This window comes from Callospermophilus lateralis, chromosome X (genome assembly GCF_048772815.1).
Source record: "Callospermophilus lateralis isolate mCalLat2 chromosome X, mCalLat2.hap1, whole genome shotgun sequence".
Classification (NCBI taxonomy): domain Eukaryota; kingdom Metazoa; phylum Chordata; class Mammalia; order Rodentia; family Sciuridae; genus Callospermophilus; species Callospermophilus lateralis.
The window spans coordinates 64,820,032-64,845,278 of record NC_135325.1 but is presented as its reverse complement, the minus strand read 5'-3'; the positions used below and the strand labels follow the sequence as shown (position 1 = coordinate 64,845,278).

General features: G+C 36.0%; 1 protein-coding gene across 1 annotated transcript; it reads left to right on the top strand.

Annotated features, from left to right (window-relative positions):
* The first annotated feature begins 4,770 nt into the window (after positions 1–4,770).
* Satl1 (spermidine/spermine N1-acetyl transferase like 1) lies at positions 4,771–23,651 on the top strand. The gene is made up of 6 exons (XM_077106458.1): positions 4,771–6,435; positions 10,850–10,901; positions 17,019–17,099; positions 22,121–22,222; positions 22,815–22,855; positions 23,481–23,651. Exons 1-6 carry the CDS (start codon positions 4,771–4,773, stop codon positions 23,649–23,651), a joined length of 2,112 nt encoding a protein of 703 aa, XP_076962573.1.
* The last annotated feature ends 1,596 nt before the right edge of the window (positions 23,652–25,247 follow it).

The following is a 25,247-nucleotide window of genomic DNA, read 5'->3' as shown; positions in this document are numbered from 1 at the left end:
TTGTAATATTTTGGTCAAAATGTTTTGCAGTGCTGGTTTTCTGGCTGCAAATTCTTTTAGCTTTTGTTTATCGTGAAATATTTTAATTTCATTGTCAAATCTGAAGCTTAGTTTTGCTGGATACAGTATTCTTGGTTGGAATCCATTATTTTTCAGTGTTTGAAATACGTTGTTCCAGGATCTTCTCGCTTTCAAAGTCTGTGATGAAAAATCAGTCGTTAACCTAATTAGTTTACCCCTAAATGTAATCTGCTTCTTTTCTCTCGTAGCTTTTAGTATTCTCTCCTTGTCCTGTATGTTAGCTATCTTCATGATTATGTGTCTTGGGGTTGGTCTATTATGGTTTTGGATGTTTGGGGTCCTGTAAGCTTCCAGGATTTGGCAATCCATTCCATCTTTCATCTCTGGGAAGTTTTCTAGTATTATCTCCTTTAGTAAGCCATCCATTCCTTTGGACTGATTCTCTGTGCCTTCTTCTATCCCAATGACTCTCAAATTTGGTTTTTTGATAAGATCCCATATCTCTTGGATAGATTGCTCGTGAGATTTCAGCATCTTTTCTGTGTTAACTATATTCTTTTCAAGTTGATAAACTTTGTCTTCATTATCTGATGTTCTGACTTCTACTTGATCTAGTCTGTTTGTAATATTCTCATTAGCGCTTTTAATCTGATTTACGGATTCTTGCATTTCTATGATTACAACTTGATTTTTTTTTAACACCTCTATCTCCTGATAAAGCTCATTCTTTACTGATTGAATTTGTGTGGTTAGTTCCTCTTCAAAATATACTTTCAATGCTTGGATTTGCTGTCTCATGTCTTCTCTAATATTCCGTTCCATCTGAATTAGGTATGCCCTGATTTCTTTCCCTGTCCAAGTTTCTGTTTCTGCTATGTCCTCTTGTACATTTAGATTGTCCTGCATTGTTTGTAACCCTTTTTTCCCTTGTTTTTTCATATTGTTCACGTTGCTATCCAGCTCTGTTTGACTGCTTTGTAACTGCTTTCTCCTATACATTTGTTTTGGCTTTGTATTTCTCTGTTGTCTCTCTTTTGTGTTGGGAGATTATGCCTAGAAATGTTGGGCTTTGTTGTGCTTTAAAGCAGATTCATTCAATTCATATAAGGCTTCTAGGTTCTGTATGCATATAATGTTTTGCTGTTTGTTCTTAGGTCTATACGTTTAGGTTAGGTGCTCTGGTGGTACGATGGTTAGTATGTCTTGGCTACTTTAGAAGATTGCTCCACTGAAGGTGGATACTACCAGGCAATTGGATCAGGGTGTTGTTAGTAGCTAGGTATTTGGGAGTCTTATAGACAGCCTCGAGATATTCACCTATTTGCATTTAGACCATTACACGCAATGGAAGATGTAATGCTTGGGATGAGAGTTGGGGGGTAAGGGGATGAAGGTGCTGTTAAAAAGATAAAAGGATGGAGGGAGAGATAGATTAGAGGGGAATGAAAAGAACAATAAAACTTGAAATGGGATAGAAAGAGAGAAAGAGTAGGGGGGAAAGGATCAGGGAGAGAATAAGGTGAGAGAAAAAAAAATATATCGGCAGCATCAACCACCACAACAACAACAAAAAAAAAAAAATTAAAAAAATAAAAATAAAAATAAAAAGTAAAAAATAAAAAATAAATTAAAGTCTTGGAGATCCTCCTTCTTCTCTTCCAGTAGGTGGAGCTGTGCCCTCCAAGTGGAGCGTCTGCTCTGTACCTGCCGAGAGCTATCTCTGTAGGGCGTCTCCTGGGAGTCTCTCAGACTTGTCAGTCCCGAGCCATTTCAATTCTCCAGCTCTTAACCCCCTTCCTCCTGTCAGCCTACCAGCCAGGTCCTGTTCCCCAGAAGTGATTCTCCAGAGGTCTAGTTACACTTGCAGCCCCACCGTGTGTCCCTTTTAAGCCCCAGTGCTGTGGTAAACTGGCGGCTAAGACCCTGGCGGTCACCGCTGGTGATATGGGGGCCTTGGGGTCTGGGATCCCCTCTGCTTCCCTACGGACACGACCCCTGAGAAGTCAATGAAGTTTCCTGGCTGCCTGTATCAGTATGGGAAGTCACGCACCTGCTAAAGTGGATTCTGCTGGGAAGGAATTCCGCCGGCCGAACTCCGATGACGTCACCTCTCTGCTATGGCGGGCCCCAGGCTCCTTGCCGGAGTGTCCGAGGGGAGGGGTGGGACTGGTCCAGCCCGGTTCGCCTCAGCTCCTGCGTCGTGGGGGCTTGGCTAAAGACTTCTTCCTGCCAAGCTGTGTCTCGGCATCTAGCGGGACCCAGTCACTTTTGCTGCGGGCGGGTGGACAGATCTGCAGCTGTGCCCGCGGTGCGCGGACTGTGGAAGGTGAATCTGGTACTCCGCGTCTAGCGGCAGGGTCCCGCTCGTCCGGGTCACATAGACGTTTTTTTTAAAAAATCCTAGTAGCTCCCGGGCGGTCTCTCTTCAATGGAATTTTGCTAGGAGAATCTCCGTTGGAAGGATCCAAGAGTTATCCTTGCAACTTTATGCCCCCATCACTGGGAGTACAGTGAAAGTGCAGCCTCTCTGCCCGCCGCCATGTTGGATCCCCCGAAGTTCGATTTTAAGTTTTGATATCTTTGGCAAGCTACTTAATATCTCTGAATCTTAGTTTCTTTACATGCAAAATGGAGATAATAATATTGCCTACCTGTTAGATTGTTGGAAGGATTAAGTGAGTAAATACAAGTAAAGTGTTCCTTAGAATTTTGTCTGACACCAAAGGAAGCACAATTAAATTTAGATCTCATTTTTATTACAAGTATTGTGGAACAAAGTCACTAACATACCCACATCTAATTTGTATTAGGCTTGGAATAGTTCTGTGATATGATTTGGTTTACCTGTCATGTTAAGAAGATGGACTTTCTAGGTACAATTTATAGATAGCATGGGCCTAATGGTGATTGGGCTTTCTGGTTTTAATTTAAAACTTCCATCTATAGGATGGCACTGGATCCTTCTCCCATTCTGACATTCTACACTTGCAAAAATCCATAAATATTTTTAAGTTATGGTTTGTTTAATAAATGGAAGGAAATATGTATATATCACAGTTACTGTCATGAGTAACTGAAAGAATGCATATATAAATAACTTAGCACACTGTGAGACTTAGGATAGGCTCAACTGAGTTCCATGGTATGTATGAATAAAAAGTCAACTAAAACAGTATTAAGACTAGTTTCATAAAATACACTATTAAGAAATAAGTCAGCAGATAAAATGATGGAAGGAATACTGGGCCTGAGGAGGATGAGGGGTAAAATGACACTATATGTGATGTCAGAGATATGGGGATGGAGAATGAGTACAGTGTAAGAGGCAGGATGGTGTATCTGGCAAAAATCCTGGACAGGGAGTCAAATAGACTTGAATCTAAATTTATCCTGACTACTGTCATGAGGCCTTCAAAAGTTTGCTAAGTCTCTTGAGACAGTTTCCTCAGAGTGGGGATTAATAGCATTGTTATAAGATTAAATTAGAATATGCAACTGGTGCACACTGAGTCCAGGTCATAAAATAATAAATAGTAGCTGTAGCTATGTTATTTTTAAAGAAATTTTTTTTTGCATTCAGGTCTTGAGCATCTCACTGGGACAACTCCTTTAATCATTCTAGTTTCTACTGTATGTGAAAATCATAAAAGAAATAGGATATTCTATAAGGATTTGGACATACAGGGAAAGTGAGGTGGGTGGGGACAAGTGTCTTTAAATTGGTTGTTCAGAATAGCAGACTTCTTAAAGAGATAGCTGGTGCTGGGAGCCATCAGCCAAGCAGGTATGACAATTTCCTTGCCAGCGTACCCCCATGTTTCTTTAGTGGAAGGACTCATGGAAATAGGACATTTTGCAGCTACATTGCATGTAAGGTGACCTTGCTCAAGGACCAGGGTGGATCCGTGTTTAGGGTGTTCCCGGTTTAGCATAATACGAGATTAGGGTGTTCCCCGTTTAGAATAGGGCGTATCTTGCTGCCTGAGTTCCTCTTGAGTTCTTAGGGTCAGACAGTATATTTTGGGAGACAGAAGCCCAGTGGAGGTGTGGATTTGGGCAGAGAACGTGGATTTCCCCAGAACGTGTTTGTAGAAGGCCGGTGTGAGATCGGGAATAAAGAATTGCTGTTTGAATCTACAAAGCTGTGAGTGGCTCGTGATTTGTGCCCAGCCAGAGACTGCGGCAAGCTGGGAACATACTCTGAAAGTCCTCACCTCTGCCATCACCCTCTCAAAATTTTAGAGGAGAAAATAAAGTAGTACTCAAGTGGGATTCACCCTTCTTCCTACCCTGCCCCCACCATAAGTGGGTGGGGCCACTGTAGGTATGTAGATATGGGCATTGTGATGTCATCATTATGACATCATTTTGATAAGGTGACTGTATAAGGTGGGTAAGGTGGTAACATTCTCTAGGTTCATTTTCTTCTTCCCCTTCCAGCTGGCTGGTAGGGAAATGCCAAATGCCATGCTTAAACTCAGCCAAGCTTGTAGCTGTGATCACTGGTGAATACATCTCCAATAAATCTGAGGCATCAATAACCTTCCTTAGGTAACTCTCTAATTTCTAAGAGGCATATCTTGAAGCATAAGTCAAGTGAAGAAAAACTAGAAGAAGTTCACAGCCTCTCACTGTAGCACTGCGCTTAAGAGATCCTGTTCCATCAGGATAATTATTGGCCAGCTAGTCATCTGCCAAACAGTCAAACATCAACCAGCCCTTGGCCAACCAGGCAACAATCAACTGTGCATGAATCAATCAGGTATGAAACAATCAAGCTTATCAAACATGAACCAAACAGGAATAAGTCAGCTAGGCCCAAGCTTACTTAACATGAACCAACTAGTTGGGAACCAACCAAAAACAAGCCTACATAATGTGAACCAACCAGGCAGGAAAAAATTAGGTTTCAGCCAACCAGGCGTGAAGTTATCACACATGAATTTACTAAACACAAACCAACCAGACATGTGGCAACCAAGCATGAGCCCAACATGTATGAGGCAACCAGGCCCAAGACAACTAGGCATGAATCTACTGGATATAAACCAACCAAGCATGAAACAAACAGGAATGTGGCAACCAAGCACATGCCAACCATGTATGAGAGATCCAGGCCCAAGCCAATCAGGCATGAATCTATTTGACACAAACCAACCAGGCATGATGCAACGAAGCATGAGTCAACCAGGTATGAGAGAATCAGGCCTAAGCCAACCAGGCATGAATCTACTGGACAAAAACCAACCAGGCATGATGCAACGAAGCATGAGTCAACCAGGTATGAGAGAACCAGGCCCAAGCCAACCAGGTATGAATCTACTGGACACAAACCAACCAGGCATGAGACAACCAGCCATGTTACAATCAAACATGAGCCAACCAGGTATGAGAGAACCAGTCCCAAGACAACTAGGCATGTTGCAAAGAAGCATAAGCCAACCAGGTGTGAGAGAACCAGGCCCAAGTCAACCAGGCATGAATCTACTGGACACAAACCAACCAGGCATGTTGCAATCAAGCATGAGCCAACAAGGTATGAGAGACCCAGCCCTAAGACCACTAAGCCTGTTGCAACAAAGCATAAGCCAACCAGGTGTGAGAGAACCAGACCCAAGCCAACCAGGCATGAATCTATTGGACATAAATCAATCAGGCATGAAACAACCAGCCATCTTTCATCCAAGCTTGAGCCAACCAGGTAGGAGGCAAACAGGCCCAAATCAACCAGGAATGAATCTACTGGACACAGTCCAACCAGGCATCTTTCAACCAAGCATGAGTCAACCAGATAGGAGGCAAACAGGCCCAAATCAACCAGGAATGAATTTATTGGACACAATCCAACCATGCATCTTTCAACCAAGCATGAGCCAACCAGGTAGGAGGCAAACAGGCCCAAATCAACCAGGAATGAATCTACTGGACACAATCCAACCAGGCCTGAAACAAGCAGGCATGTGGCAACCAGGCATGAACCAACCAGGTATGAATCTACTGGACACAAATCAATCAGGCATGTGGCAACCAGGCATGAAGCAAGCAGACACCAGGCAACTATTCCAGGACCAACGAAGCATGTGGCAACCAGATATAAGCCAACAATTCCCAAGCCAAACAGGCACATGGCAACCATACAAAAGCCAACCAGGCACCAGCCAATCAGGAATAAGCCAACCAGATATGAGCCAACCAGGCATGAGCTTTTCAGGCATAAGCCAACCAGGCAGGAGCCAACAAATTTCCGGCCAACCAGAGCCAGTCCAATTAGTCAGGAATCAATCAGGCAGGATCCAGTCAGGTATGAGCAAATTTGAAAAGGCTAAATCACCCACAAGGAAATCAAGCATGAATTCTTTCCGAATAAGACCTGCAGAGGCTCGAGACTGCCCAGAAATTCTGCGGCTGATTAAAGTAAGCCTGTCTCTCCTAATTCCTTGGATCTTCATTGCATTAGTGTAGGGCTGCAAGAGAGCAAGGAAGGCATAGTCAGGGTTTGAGTCCTGGCATGGCTAATTATGACACATGTACAACATTCTGGAAGTCACTAAATCTCTCTAATCTTAATTTTTCCACATATAAAGTCAATATTATATAATAATTTTCTATCAAAAAAGATTGTTGCAATGATTCAATAAGAATATAATTACATGTAAATTACTTGTCATATAGTAAGGGGCTCAAAGAGTCATTGTTAATTTAGAGACTGAACATCTTGCCTCTCCTGGGGGAAATTTTAACATTAAATTTCAGAGAAGAGAAAATGCATAAACAAATAAATGACAGGATTTCAGATATTAATGACTAAGATTTTGGTGTAGGTAGTTTTGTTTCTTCTAAGATTATACCTGATTGTAGAATCTGATGATTGAGTTCCTAAAAAACAATATTCTCACCCAACAGATTTTCCATACAATTTGAGACAGTTGATATCAGAAGTCCATCAACGCACAACTCCCAGAATCAAGGAGTTGAATTGAAAATTTCTTATGTAAACGTTTATTTTAATGGCTTTCCTTTAAATTATTCCAGTGTAGTAAAGGGAGCAATTTAATAGCCATAGTTTTGTGCTGAAGTTCTGCAGCACTGAAGGCAATAGTTTATGTGATGAACAACCAAAACAATTCTATATAAAGATATATAAAAAGCAGTAGCCACATTTATATTCCCTCTGATTAGAGAGCAATGTTTATATTTCTTTTCACTTATTACTAATTCACAAAATTGTACAAATTAATGGGTTTCACTGTGGCATTTTCATGCATGCATATTTTGCTTTGATTGTATCCACCACTTCTATTACACAATACTCTTTCTTGTGCTCCCTTTACTCCCCTCATTCCTTGTCCTCTTTCCTTTTCCTACTACCTAACTACTTTCAGGTCCTTTTTTGTAGTTTCTACACATGAGAAGTTGAGAAGAAATGTGACACTTGTCTTTTTGTGTCTGGCCTATTTTGCCTAACGTAATGAGCCTCTAATTCCATCAATTTATCTACAAATATAATTCCATTTTTTATAGATGACTTTTGGGTGTCTACCATATTTCCTAATGACCAAAATAAATATCCACAGTTTTGTAGTGAAATACATTTGTTGAAGTGATGTTAGGCCCTGTCATAGGTTAGTAAGAACTTATTTATGTATTTTTCCAAGGTTTTCATTATATACTTTCATCCTCATAAGTTTTGACATCATTTCTCTTAAATGGAATTACTCTTCATGGAATCAAAATACTATGCCCAATAGGTTAGTTATTCCAGGTAGGATCCACATTTTTCCACATAGTAGAAAATTGTTTGTGGCTACTGAATCTGACACCTGTTTGGCAATTAATAAATTCATTATTGAATGACAGTGAAGTTCTCTACTTGGACAAAATGCATTTCTTAGTTTCCCAACAATTTTTCATTGGCATTGCTGGATGAAAACACACCACTAGACTCCCCACTGAAATGAACCTGTATCTGTGAAGTTCTTTACTATATTTATATTTTAATTTGCCTCATGTCCTGAAAATACACCAGAAGTTTACTGGGAGTTATTTAATGTGTAGTCACTGTAGAAAAATAGAAAATCTAATTTTTTATGCATCACAGATATATGTATAGTAATTAGTTTTGAGCTTTATGTTCTTTATATATGTTTTTTCCCCTTAACTCCTGCTCATTGTTAAATATGCAAAACATTCTCTTCTTGCAAAGGAGTTTATAGAGTTTGCCATCATAGTAATTTCTTTGCTGAATGTATTGTAGGTTTTATTTACTGTACTGCCACAAAAATTCCTCAAAAATATCTTCTGTATGCAACCATTTTAATCTTAACCACATCACAACATTATCTAGGGATCTAGTCATGTCATCAACAGACAGACATAACTTCTTGCTTACCAGACTTTCCATCTAGAATCTTTTATTGTAGTGGTTTTTAAAATGTGGTTTTGGTCCATTGGTAATACATAGATGACTTCTGAGTAGTATTAATATTATTTTGTTTATAATATAAATATTGAAAATCATGTACTAAGTGCTTTAAAAGATATAGAGATTATTGAATTACTGTCTCTGTCCTAAAGGAATTTAAAGGGTAATATGGGAGGGATGGATGCAAATAATTATTGAACTCTCTGCCAAGTCCATTCTCCAGATAGAAGTCAAAATGTTCAAAACCCAATTTGGCTTCTGGTTCTATTGAGTACAAAAATCCAAACTTCTTACTAAGGCTCTATATAATCTGGCCTCTTGTTTCAGTCAGCTATTTTCACAGCTGTGACCATAACACCTGACAAGAACAATTTTAGAGGAGGAAAAGCTTATTTGGAACTCATGGTTTCATAGGTCTAAGTCCATAAATGGCCAACTCTATTACTGTGGGCCACAGGTGTGCAAAAACATCTGGCTGAAATAAGGATTACCCTGAGAAAAGCCATCTCAGGATAACCACCAGGAAGCAAAGAGAGAAGGAGAATGCTCTCCAGGGAAAAATATATACCTAAAAGTCATGCCCTCAGAGACCCACCTCCTTCAGCCACACCCTACCTGCATATAGTTACCTTCCAGTTAATCCATTCTTTGTGTGTGTGTGTGGGGGGTGGTACTGGGCATTGAACCTAGGTCCTTGTACATTCAAGGCAAACACTCTACAAACTGAGCTACATCCCTAGCCCCCCAGTTAATCCATTCAATTGGACTAATGCACTGATTAGGTTAAGGTTGTCATAGCTCAATTATTTCACCTCTGAACTTTTTTGCATTGTTTCACATATGAACTTTTCGAGAATACCTAATATCTAAGCCATAACACCTTTGCTATCCTACTTAAGTATATAAGTATATAAATATCCTACTTACATATTTTAAAGCCCTTTTCCATTATAAATTCCATGCAATTCAGTCAACATCCTCAAGTTTACACATGAAAAGAAACCCAAAAGTGAAGAGTAATGAGGGTATATGATCCCTACCAGATATTATAAAGCTGTAAGTAATTAAAATACTATGATCATTGGTGCATAGTTGGATCAGTGGAACCTAATAGAGAAGTCCTCTTTATTATATATGATAATATGGTATATGATTAAAGGGAGATTTCAAGTAAGTGAATAAAAGATGGTTATTCAATGAATGGCACTAGGACAAGTGGGGGAAAAAGATAAAGGTGATATTCTACCTAATTTATTCAGCCTAAAAATATCCATATCGTAGATTTTAGTTTCTTGAGCTATACTATTCCTTTGTGTTTTTCCAAAAGGAAGTCAGCATACTCTATAGAAACATGCATAACCATGTTAATATAGCAATAATTCACAATAGTCAAGTTATGGAAACAGACTTGGTGTCCATCAACAGAAAAATGAATAAAAAATGTGAGATACACACAAACTCACACACACACACACACACACACACACACACACACACGGAGTGTGTGTGGGAAAAACAAAAGAAAATAAAGGGACATCATGAAAGTAGAAGGAACACCTTTAGCATAGAGAAAGAGGATCAGGCGGAGAGAGGAAGGAAGGGGAATTACTATGAAGTGAAATTTACTAAATAATGTTGTATACATGTATCAATATACCTGAATGAATCCCATCATTCTATATAATGAATAATAAATAATAATAATGATATAATTAATAATAAATAATAATAATAAAGAAAACAAGAGTATCTATTTTTATAACTTCCCAAGCATGAGATACAAATCATGAAGAATTTGAATATGCAAAAATGATAATAGCAAATAGCCACATTAAAACATCTAAAGTTGCTGGGCATGTAGCACATGGCTGTAATCCCAGGAGGCTGAGGCAGGAGAATTGTAAGTTTTGGGCTACTCTCAGCAAATTAACAAGACATTAAGGAAATTAATGAGACCCTGTTAAAGATAAAAAATAAATATAAAGGACTAAGGATGTGGTTTAGTGGTTAAGCACCCCTAGATTCAGTCCATGGTACCAAAAAAAAAAATTCTAAAGTTAATCTGGCAAAACACCTCATAGGCAAACACATGATCAACTTTTCTGTAAAGTCTACAAGCTAATTTTGTGACCTTTGTATCACAAAATTGTGACCTTTATGTGTGAGGCATTGACTCTATTATATCTATATCAATCTATCATCTATCTATTCTATGTATGTCTTTATTACTATGTTGCATTGATGTTTTAGATTTTTAGTTTCTAGACAACTGGATTTAAGTTTGAATCACTTTTAACACTTCCCAGGACATCGTGTCCATAAATGTTCAATACAAACTCCATGATGATTATCGCATTGAGAATTCATTACTGAATCATAAACTGAAGGTTTTCTCTACTTTGACAGGAACTGGCTGCCTGTGAAAATATGTTAGATGCAGTGAAGTTAACAGCAATGGGTAAGATGTTTTGTGGTATTTTTAGAGCAAGAAAAGTAAACATGAATGAATGCACACAGGACTATGGAAGTTGCTGTCATGGGTACATAAAATGATGCCATTAGTAAACTATCCATGCACATGACATAAATTTAATAGTTTTACCAGTGCATCATTTTTAGCATAAGACTGATATTTAACAGCACTAACACCTTTACAGGTGCAATAGACTTCAACTGGTTTTCAGAACACAGAACAAGAAGAAATATTGGTCAAAAAAAAAGAGAATATAATTTAAAACTCAGTATGTTGGAAGGAGCTTGATGCAATGAAATGGACAAAAGCAAAATGATTTAAAATATTTTCAAAGGATTTAACACATTTGATAGCACGTAATACTAATGGGATAAGTTAGTGATTTATTATGAATTAGAACTTTAAGATAATAAAAGGAAGATTAAAAGATGATTAAAGTATATAAAATTACAAATGGAAAAGACTAAGTGTTATTTACTAAACCATAAAAGAGCATAATGAAGGATAACTCCCTGAAGATAAATACTTGAGAATACATGTAATAAACTGAGAACATTATACCAAGTAGATAATAGGTTTCACCGTAATTCTGTGTGACAGATTCAAAAGGATATCTGAATTCAAAAGGATGTTAGAATGGCTTGTGGGAGCTTTTGTGCCATGCCTTAACTAGCCAACCTTAGGAGATTTGGTGAAAAATAGAACCCTGAGCTGCATAGATCATGGATGTCATCTCATGTGATAATTCTTCTGTTTTTACACTTGCTAATAAAATTAGAATGTTAACTAAAGAGTAATTTTGTTGGTTTAAAGGAAACACTAAGAAACACAATGTTGAAAGTAATGGACACTTATGAAAGCAGTGGTCAAACTAAAACTGTATTACCATGTTTAGATATAACAGTACTTCATTGTGGTTAGGGAAAATACTGCTTGGTCAGGGTAATGTATAACAGTTCATCATTTTTTTGTGTGTGTGGGAGTACTAGGAATTGAATCTAGGGGTGCTTAACAACTAACACACATCCCCCCCCCTTTTTGAGACAGTGTCTCACTAGTTGTTTGGGGCTTCATTAAATCGCTGAAGCTGGCTTTGAATTTGCTCTTCTCCTGTCTCAGCCTTCTTAGCCACTGGGATCACAGGTATGTGCCACCACAACTAGTTATAAAAGTTAATCTTAAACAAAAGAGCAATAATAAAATACTTCATATACTACATCTTCCAGTCTTAGGATTCAGTATTCCTTTGAATGGCAGTTATTTTATAATATCCTCAGTCCTTTTTTTTTAATCTTAGTCCTTGTGTATTTTTATAGTTGCTAGTAAAATACTTGATATTTTCTCCATTTTTACCTCTACTATAAAATTTTGTAAAATGTAGTTAAATATATGCAAATTATATTTTTTACCATTCCTAGGTATACAATTCCTGATATTAAATATATTCATAATGTTGCACAACCATTATGGCTATTCATCTCCAGCATTTGTCAAACTGAAAATCTTTCACCATGAAAACTTTCTATTGCTGTTATCCTTCCCCTCTAACCTCTTGTAGCTTCTAATCTATTTTTTGTCTCTATTAGTTTGCCTCATCTAGGTGTCCCCATACAACTGGAAGCATATAACATTTGTCTTTATATGTCAGGATTATTTCACTTAGCATAATGTTTTCAATTTTCATCAAGTTGTAGTCTGTATAAGAATTTCATTCCATTTTAAGACTGAATAACATTCCATTGTCTGTATAAATCACATTTTGTTATCATTTGGATTGTTTCCACCTTTTGACTATTGTGAATAGTGTTGCCATGAAACATTGATGCACAATGTTTCAATCAATTGACCAGATATGTGTTTATTTTGGGGCTTCATAGTCTTGTTCTCTTTGTCTCTCTGTCATTTTGCAAGTACTATCTGGGCTCCTGCTGCCAATTTATTTGGGAATATACATAGCTAGAAGTAGCATTTCTGGATCATGTGGTAGTTCTTTTTTTTTTTTGAGGGACCTTCAAAATGTTTTCCACAGTAGCTGCACCCTTTTATATTCCCATCAGCAACACACATACTCACCAACACTTAATTTATTTTTTTCTGTTTTTTTATTGTTTGTTTTGGGATAATGATCATTCTAATGAAAGTGATATCTCATTGTGCTTTTGGTTTGTGTTGTGCTCTTTTATGAGAGCAAGCATCTTGGCATGTGCTCATTGTTCCTTTGATATCTTCTTTGAGAAATGTCTATTCATGTCTTTTACCCATTTTTGAATTGTGTTGCATGAATTCTTAATATATTCTTGATATTCCTCTTTATAATATTTCCAAATATTTTCTTCCATTTTGTGATTTTTACCTCCTTTGATATTATCCTATCATACACAATTTTTAAAAATTTTATGATGGCCAAATTGTCTATTTTGTTGTTGTTGCCTTGTGCTTTTGGTATCATAGCTACGAAATCATTGCGAGATTCAATGACTTGATGGTCTTCTTTGATTTAGTAAACTGTAGTTTAAAATATATGCAAATTATTCCAAAATTTTTATAGTTTTAGCACTTACATTGAGGTTTTGATGCATTTCAAATGAAATTTTGTACATGGCATGAAGTAACTGTTCAATTTTGCTATTTTGCATGTAAATATGCAGCTTCCCCAGCACCATTTGTTGAAGACAGTCCTTCCCTTAATGAATGATCTTGGCATCTTCTCAGAAATCAATTGACCAGTGCTGGGAGTGTGGATCAGTGGTAGAGTGCTTGCCTAGCATGTGTGAAGCACGGGGTTCAATTCTCAGCACCTCATAAGAATAAATAAACAAACAAATAAACAAATGGGATTGTGTGTGCCTACAACTAAAAAAAAATTTAAAAAGAAATCAATTGACCAAATTATGTGTTTATTTGGGGGCTGTATAATCTGTTACATTTGCCTATCTGTCCTTTTGTAAGTACTATAACTTTTTAGAAATTTTCAAAGTCAGGAATGGTGAATCTTCCAATGTGCTTTAGTTTTAAAAGTTGTTTTGGCTATTTGGGGCCCTCTATGCAAAAGAATTTTGCAATTTTGAGAGATTGTGTTGAATACATAAATCACTTTAATTAATATTGACCTAACAATGTTAAGTACTCTATCCATAATATGAGCTTCCTTCATTTAGGTCTTCTTTAATTTCTTTCATTAAAAATTTTAGTTTTCAGTGTAGTCTCCACCTTATCCACAGTCAATATGTTTCAAGACCCTCAATATGATGCCTGAAACAATAGATAATACAAAATCCTAGATATACTGTTTTTCCCTTTTACACATGTATGATGAAGTTTAGTTTATAATTAGGCATAGTAAAAGATTAACAATAATAAGGTAGAATAATCATTACAATATGACAATACATTCTCAGCATCATTTCTGTTGTGTTTTGTAGCCATTATTTAGTAAAACAAAGGTTATGTGAACATAAGCACTGCATTACCAAAGAAACTGATCTTACTCCCAAGACATCTGCTAAGTGACCAGTGGACAGGTAGCATATACAGCAAGGGTATACCCCCAGTTTAATGTGGAAATTTCCTTTTTTTCATTCCTTATTTTAATATTTGTAACCTCATTTTCTTTTTAAATCTAGTTGTCAATTTTGTTGATATTTTCCAGTGACCAATTTTTGATTTCATCAATTTCCTCCATTGTTTCTGTTTTATTTATTTCTGCTAATTTTTATTACATTTATTCTGCAAGCTTGGTGTTTGCTCCTCTTTTTCTAGTTCCTTGAGGCATAATATTAGATTATTGAGATCTTATTTGTTTTTATAATGTTATATAAAGATGTTTCCCTGTGAGTACTGCTTTCACTGCATTCTAATTTGTTCTGTTTTCATTTTCATTTATTTCTCTGTGTCCTCTTATTTCCTTTGTGATTTGATTGTTTACAAGAGTGGTTTAATTTTCACATATTTGGAAATTTCCATTTTTTTTCTAGATTTAGTACACTGTAATTGGAAAATATACTGTGTATGATTTCAATTTTTTTTTAAAAAAATGTATCAACACTTGGTTTATATTCTAATATATGGCAAACCCTGGAGAAATTCCATCCACACTTGACAAAAATGATAATGATGCTGTTTATAGGTAGAGCATTCTTTATGTCTGCTAGTTTCAATAGATTTATGGTGTTTTTCATGTCATCTATTGCCTTATTCAACTTGTTTGTTTTATACATTATTGAAAATGGGGTATTGAAGCCCCCAACTTTTATATTACTGTATATATCCTCCTTTATTTCTGTCAATGTTTTATTCATATATTTTGAAGCTGTAATATTTGCTGCATGTTTATAATTGCTATGTATACTTGGTGAATTGACCCCTTTATTTTTACTTAATATACTTGCCTCTTACAGATATTTTTTGTTTTGGTTTTGGTGCTGGGGACTGAATCTGGGGTGCTCAATCACTGGCTACATCCCCAGCCCTTTTCATTTTCTTTTAAATATTTTGAGACAGGGTCTTGCTAAGTTGCTGGGGCTGGCTATGAACTTGGGATTTTCCTGTCTCATTTAACTTGCTGGGATTACAGGTGTGTGCCACCATGCCTGGCCTCTGAAAATAATTTTGGGCTTAAATTCTATTTTGCCTGGTGTTAATATAGCCACCCCAGTTCTTTTGGTTATTTACACAAAATTATCTATTTCCATTATTCCATTTTCAACCTATTTTTTTTTGCTTTAATATGTAATTTCTGGTGAGTTTATTTTAAAACCTGGAAAGCCTAGAAATGAAAATACATTTACAATTCGATCTGTACATATTTGACAAAGACAGAATGGGAAAGTACCTGGGAATAAAATGTCTACATAATATATCAAAGTTAACATAACTTATTATGGCTTTATTCATTTCATGTGCCCACTAACATAACCTCCTATCTCATTCTACTCGTGGTTTGAGACTTGCATTTTCAACCTATTTTTATCTTTGAATCTAATATGCATTACTTGTAGATAACTAACATAGTTGGATCATGTCTTTTAAAAATTTTATTCATTTTGCTAATCTTTGTGTTTTGATTGGAGTATTTTATCCTTTTACATTTTAAGTAATTACTGAGGGCATGGAGTATAACTCAGTGGTATAGTGCTTGCTTAGCATGAGTGAGGCCCAGGCTTGATCCCTAACACTGCAAAAATTAAGAAAAGACAACTGATAAGATTATCTTCTGTCAATTTTTTACATGCCAAAAGTTATATAGCTATTTCTTATTTCTCATTTCCCTTTGTATTTAGTTGATATTTTTAGTGAAGCACTTTGATTCTTAGGATTTACTTGTTTCTTGATTGCTGTAGGCTGTCCCTGTCAGAGATCAGCCTGAGTTGAAAATTTATTATGTTCTTAGGCTTTGTTCGAGCACATCTTTCCCTAGTCACTCATGATGGCTTTCTAAATTCCCCTTTGTGTTTTGTTTTCAATGTCCAACAAAACAGGTATTACTCTTTTAAATTTCCTGTAAACCACTTCAGATCATGGGGGCCAGGACAATGGCAGCCAACCTTAAATCCTCACCTAAGTGGTCAGAGTGGCAGCCCAGAGTTAGAACATAAAACATCAGGGCTGGGGTTGTAGCTTAGTGGTGAGGCACTTTCCTGGCATGTGTGAGGCAATGCATTCGATTCTCACACTTATAAATAAAATATAATAAATGTCCAACAACAACTAAAAATTTAAAAAAAATAGAATGAAATGCTTCTTTTTTTAAACAAAAGAACATAAAACATCTATATTTTTTAAATGAAAACACTGGCCACCCACCCTACAGCAATCTGCTCCATAAATACAGGTTACCCACTCCACAGCTGCCTGCCATGGGATGGGACAGGAGTAGTGAAGGCCAGGCAGCTACCACCACACTGAAGGCTGAATTCCCCCTAAATTAACTTCAGTTTACCATTCAGGCTGTCTCTTAGCAGCTGAAAGTGTTCAAATAATCTCCAGAGCTCCAAAACATTCATATCATAATTTCCATCCCGATGAAAAGTCAAATTCCTGGAGCTTTTTACTCCCCACCCACCTCAGCTATAACCTTTCTTTGTATGTAAATTGATATTTCAGATTTACTGAGAGATGGCTTTGGGGAGAATCCCCTTTTCTACTGTCTGATTGCTGAAGTAAAAAATCATCAAAAACCATCAGGTAAAGTAAATCATCCTTTTCTAATTTTACCTGAAGCATATTTTCTATGTTCTGAAAACAAAGTACAATTACATAGCACATATTACTGCACCATTAATAAGTATATATGTATAAACCTATTTTATGTTTTAAAAAAGAAAACATGAGTGATATGATTTTTCCCAACCTTTCACCTTCAGTCTGTGTATGTCTTTTCCTATCAGATGAGTCTCCTGTAGGCAGCATATTGTTGGATCTTTTTTTTTAATCCATTCTACTAGCCTATGTCTTTTGATTGGTGCATTTACTCATACGGACCCTGGAAGCAAGCAGGGGTGTCCATACTTGTATCAAATAAAATAGACTTCAAGCCAAAGTTAATCAAAAGGGATAAACAAGGACACTACATACTGCTCAAGGGAACCATACACCAACAAGACTTGACGATCATTAATATATATGCCCCAAACAATGGTGCAGCTACGTTCATCAAACAAACTCTTCTCAAGTTCAAGAGTCTAATAGACCACAACACAATAATCATGGGAGATTTTAACACACCTCTCTCACCAATGGACAGATCTTCCAAACAAAAGTTGAATAAAGAAACCATAGAACTCAATAATACAATTAATAACTTAGACTTAATTGATATATACAGAATATACCACCCAACATCAAGCGGATACACTTTCTTCTCAGCAGCACATGGATCCTTCTCAAAAATAGACCATATATTATGTCACAGGGCAAATCTTAGCAATTACAAAGGAGTTGAGATACTACCATGCATTTTATCTGATCATAATGGAATAAAATTGGAAATCAATAATAAAATGAGAAAGGAAAAACCCTACATCACATGGAGATTAAACAATATGCTACTGAATGAACAAAGGGTTACAGAAGACATCAAAGAGGAAATTAAAAAATTCTTAGAGGTAAACAAAAACTCAGACACAACATATCAAAATCTTTGGGACACTATGAAAGCAGTACTAAGAGGAAAATTCATTTCATGGAGTTCATTCCTTAAAAGAAGGAAAAGCCGACAAATAAATGACCTCATACTATACCTCGAAGCCTTAGAAAAAGAAGAACAAATCAGCAGCAAATACAGTAGAAGGCAAGAAATAATTAAAATTAGAGCTGAAATCAATGAAATCGAAACAAAAGAAACAATCGAAAAAATTGACAAAACTAAAAGTTGGTTCTTTGAAAAAATAAATAAGATTGATAGACCACTAGCCACGCTAACAAAGAGAAGAAGAGAGAGAACCCAAATTATTAGCTTACGGGATGAAAAAGGCAACATCACAAAAGACAATTCAGAAATACAGAAGATAATTAGAAATTATTTTGAAACCCTATACTCTAATAAAATAGAAGATAGTGAAGGCATCGATAAATTCCTTGAGACATATGAACTACCCAGATTGAATCAGGAAGATATAAACAACCTAAACAGACCAATATCATGTGAGGAAATAGAAGAAGCCATCAAAAGACTACCAACCAAGAAAAGCCCAGGACCGGATGGATATACAGCAGAGTTTTACAAGAACTCTAAAGAAGAACTAATACCAATACTCCATAATCTATTTCAGGAGATAGAAAAAGAGGGAGAACTTCCAAATTCATTCTATGAGGCCAATATCACCCTGATTCCCAAACCAGAGAAGGACACCTCAAAGAAAGAAAACTATAGACCAATATCCCTAATGAATTTAGATGCAAAAATCCTCAATAAAATTCTGGCAAATCGTATACAAAAACATATCAAAAAGATCGTGCACCATGATCAAGTAGGATTCATCCCTGGGATGCAAGGCTGGTTCAATATATGGAAATCAATAAACGTTATTCACCACATCAATAGACTTAAAGATAAGAACCATATGATCATCTCGATAGACGCAGAAAAAGCATTCGACAAAGTACAGCATCCCTTTATGTTCAAAACATTAGAAAAACTAGGGATAACAGGAACTTACCTCAAAATTGTAAAAGCTATCTATGCTAAGCCTCAGGCTAGCATCATTCTAAATGGAAAAAAAAAAACTGAAGGCATTCCCTCTAAAATCTGGAACAAGACAGGGATGCCCTCTCTCACCGCTTCTATTCAATATAGTTCTTGAAATACTGGCCAGAGCAATTAGACAAACAAAAGAAATTAAAGGCATTAAGATAGGAAAAGAAGAACTTAAATTATCACTATTTGCGGATATGATCCTATACCTAGAAGACACAAAAGGGTCTACAAAGAAACTACTAGAGCTAATAAATGAATTCAGCAAAGTGGCAGGATATAAAATCAACAAGCATAAATCAAAGGCATTCCTGTATATCAGCGACAAATCTTCTGAACTGGAAATGAGGAAAACCACCCCATTCACAATATCCTCAAAAAAAAATAAAATACTTGGGAATCAACCTAACAAAAGAGGTGAAAGATTTATACAATGAAAACTACAGAACCCTAAAGAGAGAAATAGAAGAAGATCTTAAAAGATGGAAAAATATACCCTGTTCATGGATAGGCAGAACTAACATCATCAAAATGGCGATATTACCAAAGTTCTCTACAGGTTTAATGCGATGCCAATCAAAATCCCAACGGCATTTCTTGTAGAAATAGATAAAGCAATCATGAAATTCATATGGAAAAACAAAGACCCTGAATAGCAAAAGCAATTCTAAGCAGGAAGTGTAAATCAGGAGGTGTAGCGATACCAGATATCAAACTGTATTACAAAGCAATAGTAACAAAAACAGCATGGTACTGGTACCAAAACAGGCGGGTGGACCAATGGTATAGAATAGAGGACACAGAAACCAATCCACAAAATTACAACTATCTTATATTCGATAAAGGGGCTAAAAGCATGCAATGGAGGAAGGATAGCATCTTCAACAAATGGTGCTGGGAAAACTGGAAATCCATATGCAACAAAATGAAACTGAATCCCCTCCTCTCGCCATGCACAAAAGTTAACTCAAAATGGATCAAGGACCTTGATATCAAATCAGAGACTATGCTTCTGATAGAAGAAAAGGTTGGCTCCGATCTACATATTGTGGGGTCGGGATCCAAATTCCTCAATAGGACACCCATAGAACAAGAGTTAATAACAAGAATCAACAAATGGGACTTACTTAAACTAAAAAGTTTTTTCTCAGCAAGAGAAACAATAAGAGAGGTAAACAGGGAGCCACATCATGGGAACAAATTTTTACTCCTCACACTTCAGATAGAGCCCTAATATCCAGAGTATACAAAGAACTCAAAGAATTAAACAATAAGAAAACAAATAACCCAATCAACAAATGGGCCAAAGACCTGAACAGACACTTCTCAGAGGAGGACATACAATCAATCAACAAGTACATGAAAAAATGCTCACCATCTCTAGCAGTCAGAGAAATGCAAATCAAAACCATCCTAAGATACCATCTCATTCCAGTAAGATTGGCAGCCATTATGAAGTCAAACAACAACAAGTGCTGGCGAGGATGTGGGAAAAATGGTACTCTTGTACATTGCTGGTGGGACTGCAAATTGGTGCAGCCAATATGGAAAGCAGTATGAAGATTCCTGGGAAAGGGACTGGGGTTGTGGCTCAAGTGGTGGCGCGCTTGCCTGGCATGCGTGCGGCCCGGGTTCGATCCTCAGCACCACGTACAAAGATGTGTCCGCCAAGTACTAAAAAATAAATATTAAAAAATTCTCTCTCTCTCTCCCTCTTTTAAAAAAAAAAAAAAAAAAAAAAAAGATTCCTGGGAAAGCTGGGAATGGAACCACCATTTGACCCAGCTATTGCTCTTCTCGGACTATTCCCTGAAGATCTTAAAAGAGCATACTACAGGGATACTGCCACATCGATATTCATAGCAGCACAATTCACAATAGCTAGACTGTGGAACCAACCCCGATGCCCCTCAATAGATCAATGGATAAAAAAAAATGTGGCATTTATACACAATGGAGTACTACGCAGCACTAAGAAATGACAAAATCATGGAATTTGCAGGGAAATGGATGGCATTAGAGCAGATTATGCTAAGTGAAGCTAGCCAATCCCTAAAAAACAAATGCCAAATGTCTTCTTTGATATAATGAGAGCAACTAAGAACAGAGCAGGGAGGAAGAGCAGGAGGAAAAGATTAACATTAAACAGAGTCATGAGGTGGGAGGGAAAGAGAGAGAAAAGTGAAATTGCATGGAAATGGAAGGAGACCCTCATTGTTATACAAAATTACATATAAGAGGTTGTGAGGGAAATGGGAAAAAAATAAGGAGAAAAATGAATTACAGTAGATGGGGTAGAGAGAGAAGATGGGAGGGGAGGGGAGGGGGGATAGTAGAAGATAGGAAAGGCAGCAGAATACAACAGTTACTGATATGGTATTATGTAAAAATGTGGATGTGTAACCGATGTGATTCTGCAATCTTTGTAATGTTTTGAATAACCAATAAAAAAAAAGCAAGGAAAAAAAAATAAAAAAGAAAACATATGCTATGTACATGTTTGCATAGCTATTTAAAATTTTGGAAGAACATGCAAACTATATAAAAGAGTGCTTATCTCTTAAAGATTGTTATTGTAGGTGAATTAAACTTTCTGTATTATACATTTATATACTGTTTGATATTTTATCCCATGAGCATCTATTACTTTAATAGTTAAAACAAACACCAAAATATTCTATTTTGGGGAAAAGATATTTTTTATTGATTTTTTTAAAAAAATAAATGACAGCAGAATGCATTACAATTCTAATTGCATGCATGCAGCACAATTTTTCATATCTTTGGTTGTATACAAAGTATTCACATCAATTCATGTCTTCATACATGAACTTTGGATTGTGATGTCCATCACATTCCACCATCCTTGCTAATCCCCTGTTTCCTCCCTTACCCTCCCTCCCCTCTGCCCTATCTAGAGTTCATCTATTCTTCCCATGCTCCCCACCTACCCCACTATGAGTCTAAAATTCAAAGCATTAACCTGTTAGTGATCCCTCTTCTCTCTTCTTAGGTAAAATGGCCGTTGGATTTGCCATGTACTACTTCACGTACGACCCCTGGATTGGCAAGTTACTTTACCTAGAGGATTTTTATGTCATCCAAGAATACCGAGGTAAAACTAGGATTATGTTACTTAAAAATAATTTAGAAACTAAAAAGGCATATATTAATTTGTGGAACAGAGACAGGATTTAGTATAAATATGCTGGCTTTGCTATGCAACTCATTTCTATTTCATGAGACTGATCACTATGCTAGTGCAGTTAAGATTCAATCACAAATTAGAAAACCATTTTATTAGTGTGTATTAATGTTTTAATAAGCCATGTTATCATAGCTATGCTTTTATTTTTAAAAATGCTTTAAATTTTAGGTTGGTTTTAGTATTCATAGATTAGAAAAATGGCATGTTATAAAACAATAGTGGCAGAGTCCTATTATAAGACAATAGTGACAGAGACTTGTTTCCTTCTTCATTGATCTTTAAAATAAACCCAAACCATTTTCTATTGTCTTTGGTACTACATTCCATTTAGGAAAAAAGGACATATGTGTTTATGAGTTGAGTTTCAACATACATTCTTAAGAATATATAACAACCTGATACAGGGTTTCATATTTTATTCTTTTTAAACTAAAGCAAATAAAAAGGTAAGTGGAATTTTTCATCTTATGGTTTTCTTTTGGCATTATCTATTTAACAGGCCTAGGTATTGGAGCTCAAATGCTGAAGAGGCTAAGTCAGGTATGTACTATAATTTGTACTGATGTTCTATACATTATCCTTTTCTTCTTCAAATATTACTCAATAGGGCATAAATTAGGAAATTTAATTTCACTACTTAAACATAAACCTAATGTGCTTCAAATTTTTATCTAAATTAAACTAGATTTTCAAATCAAATACTCATAATTTACATGAGTTATATTTAATTAAAATTGATTTCTGTGTAATCCACACACACACTATATACCTTTTTTTTAATCAAGTAGAAGTAATCAAGATGGAGATTAGATGGCAACTTTATTCACAAAATAGGTCTGCAATGTGAATGACAACAATATAAAACAAATAATCTTTTTCATTTTGGAAATATATATGAGAACATGTGTGCTGTTAGGTAACTTTATCTGTAGAATAAGACTTTGCAATCAAATGTGGGCTTTTAAAGAGAGGGGTCTTAATACTTAGAAAAGTGGAACTTCTTTTTCTTTTTATAGCTATAGAGAAATCTAAAAGATAATGATTGTATTCTTATTTCCAAATATTATGCACATATAATGTCTTTCATATAGAACTTCAATGAAACAATTGTGTTAGTTAAGACTATTTTAAATAAAAGTAATCTTTGTTTATTGTTTTTAAACAGATAGCCATCATGAGTCAATGTAACTGCATGCACTTTCTTGTTGTCATTTGGAACCAGGCTTCTATTGAGTACTACACAAGTCGAGGGGCTTTAGACCTTTCCTCTGAGGAGGGGTGGCATTTGTTCAGGTTTAACAGAGAAGAACTCATGGACATGGCGGAGGAAGAATGAAAGAGGCCTGATAACAACTCATTCCAACATAGGCTCCAACATCTGAATGTCACCTGATTCGAACAGCAGTTTGACACTGAATGTTGTAAAATACAACAAATGATAATATTCTTGTTTGAGCAGATCTTTTACTTTGAAATAGATTTTGCAGATATAGTTAGCTCTCCCTTATCCAAACTAATATACTAATGGATAGAAGCAGTGCTGATAATCCAAATGAAAAGTAATTTCACAAGCACTTATACTTGGCTTTGGCCTGTTTATCAATTACCTACTATAGTTCGCCAAATTTATAATGCTAATTCTTTCACATTTTAACATATTTGAAATTGGGATAGCATTATGATCAACTGGCAAGTTTTTTTTTCTTTTTAAAGGTCTATGATGTGTTTTATATTTGATGAAATATAGGTACTTTTGAATAGAAACAGATCTCAGATTAAAATAGTAATTTCACATACTGGTCCTAAATCCTGAAGCACTTACTTATGAAAAACTAGCAAATGAATTGAATCTTTAATTTGAGAAGCTTTAAGCTTTTAGCACCACTACCTCCTTCATATTATCACAGAACTACATTCCATCTCTGAGCATCTATAGCTCTTTGGTTGTACATATTAGGGCAGATATCTTATATAACATGGTTATTTGTATGTTTCTTTCTTTCCTGGTAGAGTATAAGCTCTTTACTAAATTATAATTATTGTTATCCTGTAACCAGAAACAAACAGCATGGCAGCACATGAGAGTTCTATGTATTAGGCATTTCATGGGCACAGAAGAATAATTCAGCCACACACACAAGAATCCTTGTCCATGAGAAAATACTAATTATAATAAATGTGGTGGGCTATTATATTTATGAACACCAAGTACAAGGGAATGTAGAAAAAGAACATTGAAATCCTGCCCTGGAGAAATGAGAAAGAGGACACTGGAATTGGATTTGGAGGATGGGTAGAGAGTTAGAATGTGGAGCAAGATGAAACAGAAAAGCATTCTAAGAGGAAACATTCACAAAGGCAGAAAATACAGAGGAATAAGTTACAAGTCATGTTCATCAAGCAAGTGGTTGTCATGAATACAATAGAACATATATTAGTATTATGGTAAATAGTGAGAAGGAAGATAGGATGGTTACTAATGAGCTATTGTACCAATTCTATAATTGCCTAATTCCAGGCTTTAAATAGATATTTGTTTAAGCTACTGCTAGCAGAACAGATTAACAGTGAGCATATAAACCAGGAACCTACTCTGATAACCCAAGAAAGCAATGATGAAGACCTGAATAGCAGCAATAATAGGATTAGAAAATACAAAGGTAGAACAAATTTGATAAATAAGAAATAAGCAAAAGGAGACAGACACAATTTACTTTTAGGTATATTGACACTGGGATATCTATGGGATGTTAGGTGAATATAACTAAAAATTATTAGAAATATGGGTCTACAAACTAACAAATAATTAGAAATTATAGATCTACAACACTGGAGAAATATGAGGGCTAAACATATGAATGAAGCCAGGGAAATTGGTTGAATGAAAAATGAGAGGGCATATAGAATGAGAAAAGCTCAGAAGGGATGCAGA

Excerpts from the sequence above, each read along its gene's own strand:
- Satl1 (XM_077106458.1), top strand. The coding sequence starts at position 4,771 with ATGAATCAATCAGGTATGAAACAATCAAGCTTATCAAACATGAACCAA. Across the intron at positions 6,436-10,849 it reads AAATTCTGCGGCTGATTAAA|GAACTGGCTGCCTGTGAAAA; the intron begins GTAAGCCTGTCT and ends CTACTTTGACAG. Across the intron at positions 17,100-22,120 it reads AAATCATCAAAAACCATCAG|GTAAAATGGCCGTTGGATTT; the intron begins GTAAAGTAAATC and ends CTCTCTTCTTAG.